The 11,134-nt window shown below is 51.4% G+C and overlaps 2 protein-coding genes across 2 annotated transcripts in view; both read right to left on the reverse strand.

The window, feature by feature from the left end:
- Positions 1-430: 430 nt before the first annotated feature.
- Positions 431-8,211, reverse strand: Anp32a (acidic nuclear phosphoprotein 32 family member A; the record flags this gene model as incomplete). The annotated part of the gene is made up of 6 exons (XM_026779104.1): positions 431-1,636; positions 1,859-1,922; positions 4,263-4,360; positions 5,384-5,576; positions 7,669-7,791; positions 7,999-8,211. Coding segments are annotated over 6 exons (753 nt in total), but the record flags the coding sequence as incomplete, so codon positions are not given.
- Positions 8,212-8,250: 39 nt separating this feature from the next.
- LOC101985580 (acidic leucine-rich nuclear phosphoprotein 32 family member A-like) overlaps positions 8,251-11,134 on the reverse strand; it is a 41,433-nt gene continuing 38,549 nt past the window's right edge. The window contains exon 6 of the mRNA XM_026779105.1: positions 8,251-8,358. Within this exon, the coding sequence (XP_026634906.1) occupies positions 8,251-8,358 (108 nt within the window). The remainder of the gene's footprint in view (positions 8,359-11,134) is intronic.

Genomic DNA, 11,134 nt, shown 5'->3' on the forward strand with positions numbered 1-11,134 from the left:
GTAACACAATAAACACCAGCTGTAACTCTAGGGTTTGTTAAATAATGTTTTATACGTTCCTGAGTTTTCAAAGCATACATTCTTTTACAATATGAAAAAAACATGAAAGATATTCAAAGATATTAAAAAACAAATGCTATTGTTGGCCTGCCTTTTGGGTGTTTTATGTTTTTATTATACGTAGGTCTTGCATCCCCTTTTCCCTCTTTTGCCTTTTTTCTTTCTTTTTTTAACGCAGCCTTCAAGGAGTACACATCCCACCCAGCCTTGCTTTGCAAACAAAAAGTCTCCAACCTTGGTGTAAGGCTACATACTCCGTAAGAAAAGCTGTTTCAGCAGGTGGCATTAACAAGACTTCCCTCCTGGGCCAGCGGTTGCTCTAAGACGATCAGTGGCTTGTAAGGACTCAAAAGAAGCCATCCCCCAAAAAAATTGTATAAAAAAGATTTATTGAAATTTATCAATGACAAACAGACATAAAACTCAAAGTTTGGCTCTTCTCAAGGGTGGGAGAAAAATGGGTTGCAGATGTTCTTTGTACAGAGACAGAGCAGGGAACAGCAAGTCGTCACTTCTAAAGCAATCCAGAAGGGGACGGTGAAAGCAAACAGCATTCGCTAGGAGGAACCTGCGGTCATTTCAGAGTCCCACTAGGTAAGAAAATACAATTTTGCATTCCTTTTCCGTGCTCCGATGTATGCAAGAAGGAAAACAAAACAAAACAAAACAAAACCCCAGTGGACATGCAGTGGACCCCCAGAGCTTAGATTTGTAAAAAATTTCTAAGCTGGAGCTCCCGAATTGAGTCCTCCTGTTATTTCTGCAAAACAAACTGCTCTAATATTTTACAGAACAAGATAGGACAGGTTATTTTTTTTTTAAAGAAGTTGAAATATGAAGGTTCGCGGATTTTCATGATTACCAAGCCCATTTTGCTTGTATCTCCTAAGCCTGCCTTTTTTTGGCTCTCGGGATCATGGCTTCAGAGTAACACAAGTTCTCTTTGCAAAAGCAAAGCCCACTGCCATCTGCGAAGGGGGAAAAGGGGTGAGAGAGGGGGAATGTCCCCAAACCAGTGCCAAAATACGCCTTTAGGTAGCTATTTACAAACCCGGGTGCTGGGTGCCTCCAGCAGAGACCGCATGAACCAGATCAGAGTTACTGAAGACAGGGGCCGTGAGTCACTTGGTGGAGGCCAGCCACAGCCTCCCAACAACTCTGGGGATGTGGAACATACCAAAAAATGTTAAGAGACCTCAAAGCCACCTTCTCCAGAGAGGAAGAACGAACACTTGCTTGGTGCGTACTAAGCTATTGCATTTACGGGGACAAAACCAGACACAAGGAAAAAGGAGGGGGGAAAATGAAGAGTGGCAGTAAAAATAGTACTTTATTCCTCCCCCACCCCACCCCCACCCCCCGGCAACCCCCAGTACACTTTTCCCCTCTCATTCCCACATCAACGCTACAATCAGAAAAAAATAAGTTTCGGGGGGCAGGAATAGGAGGGGGAGGGGATATGGGTAAAAACAGTCAAATCACAACAGGAATCTCCCCAAATAGGTTCATTCCCCTTAGTCATCTTCTTCGCCCTCATCTTCGGGTTCTCGTTTTCGCTTCTGACTCCTTTCTTCTTCTGGAAAAGCAAGGAAAAGAGACGGTTACCAGGCAGCCATCTTTCAGTCAGCCCTGCCCCGACTGGGAACCCAGGAGCTGCACATCTGGGAAGCAGGGCCATCTATGAAACAAGGCATGAAAGTGTCCGGACCCTTGAATGTGCACCCCCTCCTATCGCCAGGTCCTTAAAGCCTTAAAGCAAATCAGTGCTAGCATCAGATAGCAAAACAGGCTGACATACCACCAGCATCTTCTTCATCTTCCTCATCATCCACTTCCCCATCATTGTAGCCTTCTTCATCCTCCTAGGGGCAAAAGACAGAAGCAGGATATCAGCCATGCCCCCACTGGGTTAAGGGGGGCTCAGTGGGAGCAAGTCTGAGGACCATGTTCAATCCCAGCACCTAAGTAAAAGCCGGGCCCAGCAGCACACCTGTGCAGCCCCACCTTGGAGACAGAGAGGTGGACCCCTGTGGTTCACTGGCAGTCTAGCCAAATCAATGAGCACCAGGTTCAGTGAGAGACCCTGGCTCAAAATAAGGTGGAGAGTAGTTAAGAAAGACACCTGGCATAACTTCTGGCCTCCACACTGTGTGCACACACATGGACATATGCTATACTCGAACACAAACATGAGTTGTTGTTTTTTTTTTTTTTTTTTTAAAAGGAGGGGGGATAAATGCCCCTGCCCAGAAAGGCCTTATCTCCTACCTCAGAGCTCACAATAATGCCTGTAGCCCAGGGCAAACACACAGTAGGGCTTCTTACTGTTGTATATCAAGGAACCATGAGGCAGAAGGCTTCCAACACGTGCCCAGGGATGTAAGATGCTGGCAAACCACCTTGGGGCTTTGCAGAGTTGCTATGGACTGCCCCATGTTAAGGACTCCGGATGTGAAGTCCCCAGAACTCAGGCAGCTTGCCAATGTGCATGCTCACAGGAGAACGGGCTCCCCAGGCAGTGGCCTATCACTGAAACTAGGCTGTCCTTTCTTGCGTCTGTCCTCAATATGGTTTTGGCTTCAAAGGAAGACTGTGGTTTCAGTAAAGCCAGAATCAAGTGGGCAAGCCCAGCTCTCCCGGCCACTCCCCTCTGTCAAGTCCAGGCAGCTAGGGGTGGGGGGAGACTCAAGGCCCCTAGGACTTCACTTCCGACTTGCCTTGGACGCAGTCAAGCTTTGTGACTTCATCCTCCCCACCCAGGGCCCTGGCTCTGGGTACTTCCCATGGTTCCACGGCAGCCTCTCCATACCTGAAGCCCCAGGTTCTGACAGGCAGCTGCCCATGGTTTCTAAGAACTGTTGAAGTAAATTTGTTTTTGTTTTTTTTTTTGTTTTTTCGAGACAGGGTTTCTCTGTGGTTTTGGAGCCTGTCCTGGAACTAGCCCTTGTAGACCAGGCTGGTCTCGAACTCACAGAGATCCACCTGCCTCTGTCTCCCGAGTGCTGGGATTAAAGGCGTAGGCCACCACCGCCAGGCATAAATTTGCTTTTGAATAGATCTCAGCCTGGTCTGTTTGCTAAGACTGTGTGTGTATGTATTTAAGTATTTCTTCACTGGTAACTGGAAATGGGCAGAGGGTCAACGAGATTACAGAAAAACAAAACAAAATCCACACACGGGGCTCTTGTGACAGGCAAGAACAGTACAATTGACAATCCAGCCAGTATGTCTAACTACCCTGTCCTCAGGGAAAGACATTCCCTGCCCCAAGTATCCCTTAAAGGCAGGCCTGGCAACCCGGACCCAGAAGAAAGGGAAACTGTACAACAGTCGGGAGCACGCTTTTCCGCTGCCATGCACCATCCTGAGGCCTGGGGTGGGCAGGCTGGGAAACCTGCTCAGGCGGCGTGTGTGGCAGGTGGACTCTCAAGCAAGGAGGCAGGAAACTAAGAGAGGATGAGGGACTGTGCGTGTACTGCGTGCATGCGTGTGTGTGTGTGTGTGTGTGTGTGTACACGTGCATGCACGCACACACATGCCCGGAGTCACCTAGCCACGTGCTCTTTTTCCCAGTATACCAGTCTGAAGCAGCAAGAACAGATTTAGCAAAGAACTCATGAAAAATGATTCGGCCACCGGGAGACCCTGAACATCCAAGCCCAAAACCCAGCACAGCTAAAACAAGGAGGAGAGCAGTGCAGACAGCGAGGACTCACAGCGGCCACCTCCTGTCAATACGGTACTCTACTCTCAATAACCCAGTGAGAAAGGTGAGGGATTCCTACTCCAGACACGAGGAGACTCAGAAACGCCAAGCGACCTGTCCAAAGACACACAGCCAGCACAGGGTGGGGCTGGGACCGGTTAAGCAGGGACTGGCAAGATAGAGCAGCAAAGGAAGGGTGCTCGCCGCCAAGCCTGACGACCTGAGTTTAACCCCTAGAAGTCACACTGGGAAAGAAGAGAACTGACTCCCAAATGTTGTTCCTGGCCTTCCCAAAGCATGCTGGGCCCTTGCTTCCGGCACTCGTCCCTACTCTGAAACCAGCTTCCCCAGAACTTTGAATGTCTGTGCACTCAAATTCTATACAGGAAACATCGTGGAAAGGGACCCCTTTCCTTCCCTGGGTTGTCGTGACCGATAGCAGAGGGGCCTGGCGGGGCTCAGGGGGATTACACAGGTGCCCACCCCGTCTCCTTACCTCCTCTTCTCCACTCACGTCCTCTTCCTCCCCTTCTTCCTCCTCATCCTCTTCCTCCTCATCTTCCACTAGCTGGGCATACTCATCGTATTCCTCCTCTGTGGGGGATGGGTAACAAGAACACAACAGAAACTGAGGTGACGGGTGGCCCATGTCTGCCCAGAGTCCAACGGCTCGCCAGCACAGACGTGGTGATCACACGATAAAACACACCAAAACATGCTACGAGCCTTTCTCCAAATCACACGTGTGGAAGAGCCTATGTGTGGGTTAAGGCCAGAGACACTGGGGACTGAACAAGAAGTCCTGGGCCCAGGGAAGCAGAGAGGCCAAGTCACCGTAACTCATCCCTCTGAAGAGAAATGACTAGTTCAAGGCCACGCGTGACCCGTGTAGTGGGGGAACAGGGCAGAGGCCGGACCTGGCACTGTAGCACAAGCCCTTGCCATACACCACAGCACCATACCATGCCCCCCAACAGGGAGACACTTATAACCTTTGGGGAAAGAACCTTCACCAAGGCCAAGAGAATATCTGAAGATCTCACAGAAGACCCCAGACCAACATGAAAAACTAAATCTTATGTTTGCATTGACTGGGCACTATCTTGGCTCTTAGCTTTGTTTAAGCTGTAAAGACATAAAGGAAAGCTGCAGAGGACCATGAGAAGGAATTAGGAGGAGGGGCCCTTAGCCTCTCCTTCCTCCCCAAGGGGTCTGAATTGCCTATAGACCCCAACTTCCCAGTCTGGGGCCCCTGAGCAGGCCAATGTTGGCCTGCGGTCCTGCATGCAACCACCAGGGGGCGCCACAACCTCTCCAGCAGAAAACTGGTCTACCAGATGAGGAAAGTCCTCCGGCCACCCTCTATTGGCCTCTTTTCCTCCCAAGTCTGGTGTCACACTGGAGAGATACATATAGTGACCTTCCCTGGGGGACTTGAGAAAATACCAGATTTGAAAGGGTGACTATTAACACCTAGCACGTCTCAAGATGTCTTTCAGGAGACAACCAAAAAGACCAGTTAGGGACTGGGGAGATGAGGTCCAAGGGCTTCGAAAAGAGGAGGCAGGTGGCTGGTCATCTGAGCCACTGTTGCCCTGGGTTCCCACTGTCACCCACCATCCTCGTCTTCCTCGTCGTCATCCTCCACATAGCCCTCAACATCAGAGTCAGGGGCCTCCTTGTTGTCTCTGTCGTAGCCATCGAGGTACGTGACCTGGGGCAGGAGCTTGAACACGTTTTCTCGGTAGTCATTCAGGTTGGTCACCTCACAGTTAAACAGGTCTAGGCTCTTGAGATTCTCTAACTTCTTCTGCAAGGGAAGAAAGGGGGTCAACGGTGAGGGTAATAATTGTGGGAAGTGGGTGGGGAGGGGGAAACACCTTAGGAAGAGGCAGCATGGACAGGCCGGAATTACAGCGAGAAGGAAGCCAGGTATGCTCGTGCGTGTGCGTACGTGCGTGCGTGCGTGCGTGAGAGACTATGCGCGCCCGCGTGTTCCCCTTAGCTCTGCACTTGCCTAGACCTCAGTGTACAAAATAAGCTGGGCTTGAGGGTTTGAACAGTCTCACCCAAGGTTAACTCTTTATTGAGCTTTTGCCGAATTGTGACTGCCTTGAAGTCAACCCTGGACCCGTCCGGTACATGAGCTGAGAGCTTTGGTGCACCCACCCCTGCGACAGGAAGTCCAAAGGGGATGGAAACGACAACATGAACTAGCTCTTGCATCTAATCATCGCCGGCACGTAGCTCTCCATGCATTAGGTCAATTTATCCTCCAACCCCTGCAAGGCAGAGCTAATTATCAGTGTGCGGCACAGCTGAAGAATGAGAGGCCTGGCCTGCACTCTGTCTGCTAACCATACTGTCGATGAGGACAGGAATAGAAGCCATGGAGGACCAGTCTGTCGGGAGCACTCAATACGATACTTTGTATCAGGTCAGACCAGTCCTGCCCATGTTATCTGTTATCTGGTTGGCTAGTTGGGAAAAATGAGGCCCAGGAAATAAGGAGACAGTTAGGAAGCCAGGCAGCTAGATCCTGACCCCCACACCTCATTCATCAAGGACTCCTTCCCCAATAAGTTTCTGTTGCCATGGAGACCAGGTCAAACTACAGAGAGCAGACCCTTTAGGGTCACAGTTGATTCTCTGCCATTTTTGTATGTAGATCCAGGCGATTCTTAGCGGAGGGGCCCAAGGCAGGGGAGGACATCTGAGTTCGTCTTTGTGAGGGGGCCCAGCACCCCCACCCCAAAACAGGTTCCAGTCCTGGGAGGACAGAGGATATCTTATCAATAACCAGTGTGGGATGCTGCATGCAGGGACGTGGGAAGATGTGTGGATGTGTGCTCTCCAAGGGTGACCCTGCCCACTGCTTCATGAAGAGTTTAGACTCGACCCTACACACACTCCCAGCACAGCTGATTCAGAACTTCCAAGATGCTCCTTTTCATAACAGAATGATGACTTCAGGACTCCCAGGCAGATGAAAATAGCTCTGCCCTCTCCTGAGGGGTTAGTGGGAGACCGGGAAAGAACTTTCTGTGGTCAGTGAGTATGTTTTATTAGGTGACCCCAAGACACGGACAGAAAGGTAAAGTCCGAGCTTGAAAAAGCAATGCCAGTTTGCTGTCATCGCCAACTGATGGCCAGTGTGACCTGAGATGTCCAGAGACCGAGAGGTGCCTTATGGACAAGGACCTTGAAACACGAACCCAAAGGGAGGGCCATTGCTATTGGACCAGTCACTTCTGCAGTGTCCCGGGGCCTTCCTCAAGTCCACAGGGCCTGGCGCTGTGTGTATTCAACAGGCGAGCTTGCTGTCTGGGCTGCTTTTCCCTATTCCCAAAGGATTCTTTGTGTCACATCTTCATGTGGTTTCTTTGGGGAAAAAAGTTTAAGAATGCTGCACCTCAGGCCTTGGTCATAGAGAATTGTCATTCTGGCCAAAAGTTCTCACTTCTAACTGGAAAAATGAATAAAGGAAAAACAAGAAGTGTCACCCGTCATGTCTGAGAGGTCTTGGTCACCTCCACATCTGCACAGGAAGGCCTGCACCAGGCTCCCACCCGGCACAGCCTCACGCTCCCGGAATCCTGCACCCCTCAAAGGGTGGCAAAAGGCAGTGAGGACTGTGAACCCAGGCTGAAGGGTACCTCCCAGACCAGGGTCCATTCTCTGCCCCACACTGGGTGCCCATTCTGGCCAGATGACCTGGGTCAAAGCCCCGAAGTCTCCATGGACTCAGCAGAAACAGTTGTCCCCACCTTAGCTCACAGTACAGAACAAGAGTCAAAGAAATGGGGATAAGGGAGTAAGTAAGCTCAAAAGACGAACACGAAAGCTGCCCACACCAAGCGTCACTGCCCCAAAGGAAAGGGGAGGGACCCCAAGGGACTTACCAGCGGCTCTATTGTGCTGAGGTCTTTTATTTTGTTGCCACTTAAATTTAGATGCTTAAGGTTCGGACATTTTTCTGCCAATACCTCCAGGTCCCCTGAGATTCTGTTATCGCTTAGTTCAAGCTGTAGAGGTAGAGGGGGGGGGAAGAAGCTTTTAACATGAAGGCTGGGGGCCCAAGCCTCCTAACTCCCCAGACAGCCGGGAGGAATCATCTCCAGGGGCTGTGCTGGCGAGTTGGAGCACGCACCTGGCCTTGCTCTTAATTATGCTCCCCAGCACAGAGCACCCGCCACCCCCAGGCTCCTGGCTCCCAGGCACGAGCTGTTTACCTTCTTGAGTTTGTTTAACTTTGGTAAGTTCGCAATAGAAGTGAGGCCTACGTTGATTGTACTTAAGAATTCCAGTTCTTCAAACTCATCTGTGAGGCCTTTGATTTTGCCTTCAATTGACCGACAGTTGTCCAGGACGAGTTCTTTCACCTGGAAAGGGAAGGAGGGTTTGAGCGGAGATGGGGAAGGGTCAGAGAAGCAGCCCCCAGGTCCCCCACCCCAGGGTTACATCTTCCGGCTCGCCTGCCCGGATCAGAGCTGCCTCGGAGCAAAGGATGAGCAGCCGGGTCCTTCTGCCATCAGCAGGACCCGGACAGAAGGATGCTGAATAAGGAAGCGCATCTCTAGCACAGGGAACCACTTCAGAGAGGACAATCAGTAGGCTTTGCAGACACTGAGGCTGGTGTGTGTGTGTGTGTAAAACAACATCCTGCCACACGCTCTTCAACCCCAGCATACAATGAAAATCGGTCACCACTCCCCACAGGCACCAGCCACAGTGCTAGTGGCAGTGCAGGTGGCATCTAGCATCTAGCATCCCTGCCTAGGCCGGATCACCCACTGGAGGCAGGGTGCTCACTTCCCATGCTCAGCCCCCACCGTCCTCTCCCCGCCAGATGTTCACGGCTTGCACAGAACACACTCACACTTGCTTTCACTCCTTCCTTCAGTCTGAGCCTGTGCACTGAGGCCTGGCACTTATCACTGCGATCAGGTCCCCCGACTCCCCCCTCCCCCCCATAGGGGCAGCAGAGGCGAGAACCCCGTTCTAAGTTCTCGTGCCTGGACAACACTGTCCCGGAGAAATTCCCACCAGAAAGGAAATGTTTGGTGCTGTCCAGGCGCAGAACCACGAGCCTCGTGTGGTCCTGAATACGTGGTGTTATTTAATCAAGTGTACAGACAGGCAAGGCATACTTACTGAACCACATGGCTCAGGGATGTGTTCTTCAGTCCCTGCCTACTAGATGGAGACGAGGAAACCTGTACTCCTTAAGATGGCCCACACAGAAGCACGAGGGCCAGCAAGGTCCCATGGCCAACTAAAGGAGGTGCCCTTGTGAGCCCCTAGGTCCTCATCCACTCCCTGTCTGAAGGGGTGGTGGGGAGGTCCTTTGTTTTTGGCCTCACTCTGATGAGGAGGTTCCAAGGGGCAGCTGCTGGCTCCAGTGAACACATCAAATGGGGGAGAAGTCCGAGGAAAGCCAGTGGGTCTCAGGTATAGCCACAAACCGCCCAAGGAGCTAGCAGGTGGCCAAGGTCTCCCCAGCGCAAGCCAGGCGCTTAGGGAACCCAGCACATTGGGGATAGAAGGAACCTTTACCGTGGCGTGGAACTGACGATTGAGCCTCGACCCTCACGTATGCTAGGCGCGCACCTTCTCCCTTTATTTTATTTAACTTTTTCCTATCCTTTTATATTTTAACACAGACTCTAAGTTGCCTAAGTTGAACCTGAATTCCCCTTGTATATAACTTAAAAAAGGCCTTGAGTTTGTAATCCTCCTTTCTCGTCTAGTGATTTGTGGCACCAGGCCTGGCTGAAAGGAATCTGAAAAGGGAAGACGACCCCCTCCTGACAGCACTTGTCTCAGCGTGTCCTTGCACACCAGGACACTGCCTCAGAGCCAGCTTCAACCCAGTGGCCTCCGGGAAGCATCAAGAATACTCGGTATACTGTACCCTCCAACTTGGGACTTCCCCACAGGCCCACACGGCCCACGGAGCCACCACTGTCCTCTGAGCTTTTCCTTCCCTGGATAAACAGCCCACAAGCCAGTCCTGGTCCATGACTGCCTAGTAAAAAGACGACCTCGCCTAGAGTTTACTCCAGCTAGAACGGCTTGCTCTGATCTTCCATGAGCCCTTGTATTTGGCACTCTGCAGGGAACAGAGTCCACTCCAGGCTAAGTAAGGCAAGGGGGCAGGCACAATGGGTCGTGGCCCTGAAAAGCCCTGCCTTCCTTCTTCCCTGTGGATGAAGGCACAGCGGAGTGTTTCATGCAGGACAGCATAGCAGGGATTCAGAGTTCCATCTGAAGGGGAAAAAAAAAAGCCAGGAATGCCACCTTCCTCTCTGAAGCTTTGGAGCCCAGGCCAGGCTCCATCTTCTTGATGGATCTGAGAGCCGAGGAAGTCCAAAAGGTCATCCATCCAGGTCAGGCCACTCACTGGTTAGAGTACCTAAGGGTAAAGCCGGGTGGCCCTCCACTCTAAGGTAAGAAAACTGCAGAGAGAGGAAGCCAGGCTGCCGGGAGCAAACAGATGGGGGAAGAGTGGCTGCGGGCAGAGGGACACGAGTAATAAATGCTGGATCCGGAGGCCCAGTCTTCTTCCTTAACTGATTTTTTCTGGGAATCCCTCCTTCCAGAGGCAGATCCCAGCAAAGATTGCAGACGTGACGTGGTTTGCCTAGAGCAGCCAAAGGTCTCTCTTCTTCATGCCATTAGCCAAGCCTAAGATGGCCTGGGATGGAGAGGTGATGCCGGACAGTCAAGGGAATTCCTCAGGAAGCTGTCTCTATCCTGGGGAGCACAGTGCCTCTCCAGCTCCTGATGTTAGGGCAGGCTGCCCAGCACTTCTACAGACGACCAGGCCAGTCCCCACCTCCCAGCACCACACCCAAACTGGGGGTCCCTCCTTTCAGGGACACTATGCAAGTCATCACAGCTACTGTTTAAAAAAAAAAAAAAAGCCAACTCCACCCTCCCCCCACAACAGACATATTTTAAGCATTTCACACAATTTCATTTCAACATTCCAGTTACACCCTGGAGGGGGATTCTCTCTACTAACAGCCACACCAAGAACACCTGGCTTGGGTTGGAGGTGTGGCTCAGTTGGTAGTGCCTGCCTAGCATGTATGAAACCTTGGATTTGATCCCCAGCACCCCACAAACCAGGTGCATTCAAAGTCATGATCAGCTACACAGTCAAGTCTGAGGCCAGCCTGATCTGCACGAGATGCCGTCTCAAAACAGAAAAAAGAAAAAGCAACCCTTCTCCTGAAGTTCAGGACGGTCACAGCAGGTGTCTGTTGAACCAACACGGCCAGTGTTGACAGCTCAGTGCAGTGCTCCCCTGAAGCATCTCCGACATTCCGAGGTTTAGGGCACATGGCTGCCCAGATACACTCC

The sequence above is a fragment of the Microtus ochrogaster genome, chromosome 5 (genome assembly GCF_000317375.1).
Source record: "Microtus ochrogaster isolate Prairie Vole_2 chromosome 5, MicOch1.0, whole genome shotgun sequence".
Lineage (NCBI taxonomy): Eukaryota > Metazoa > Chordata > Mammalia > Rodentia > Cricetidae > Microtus > Microtus ochrogaster.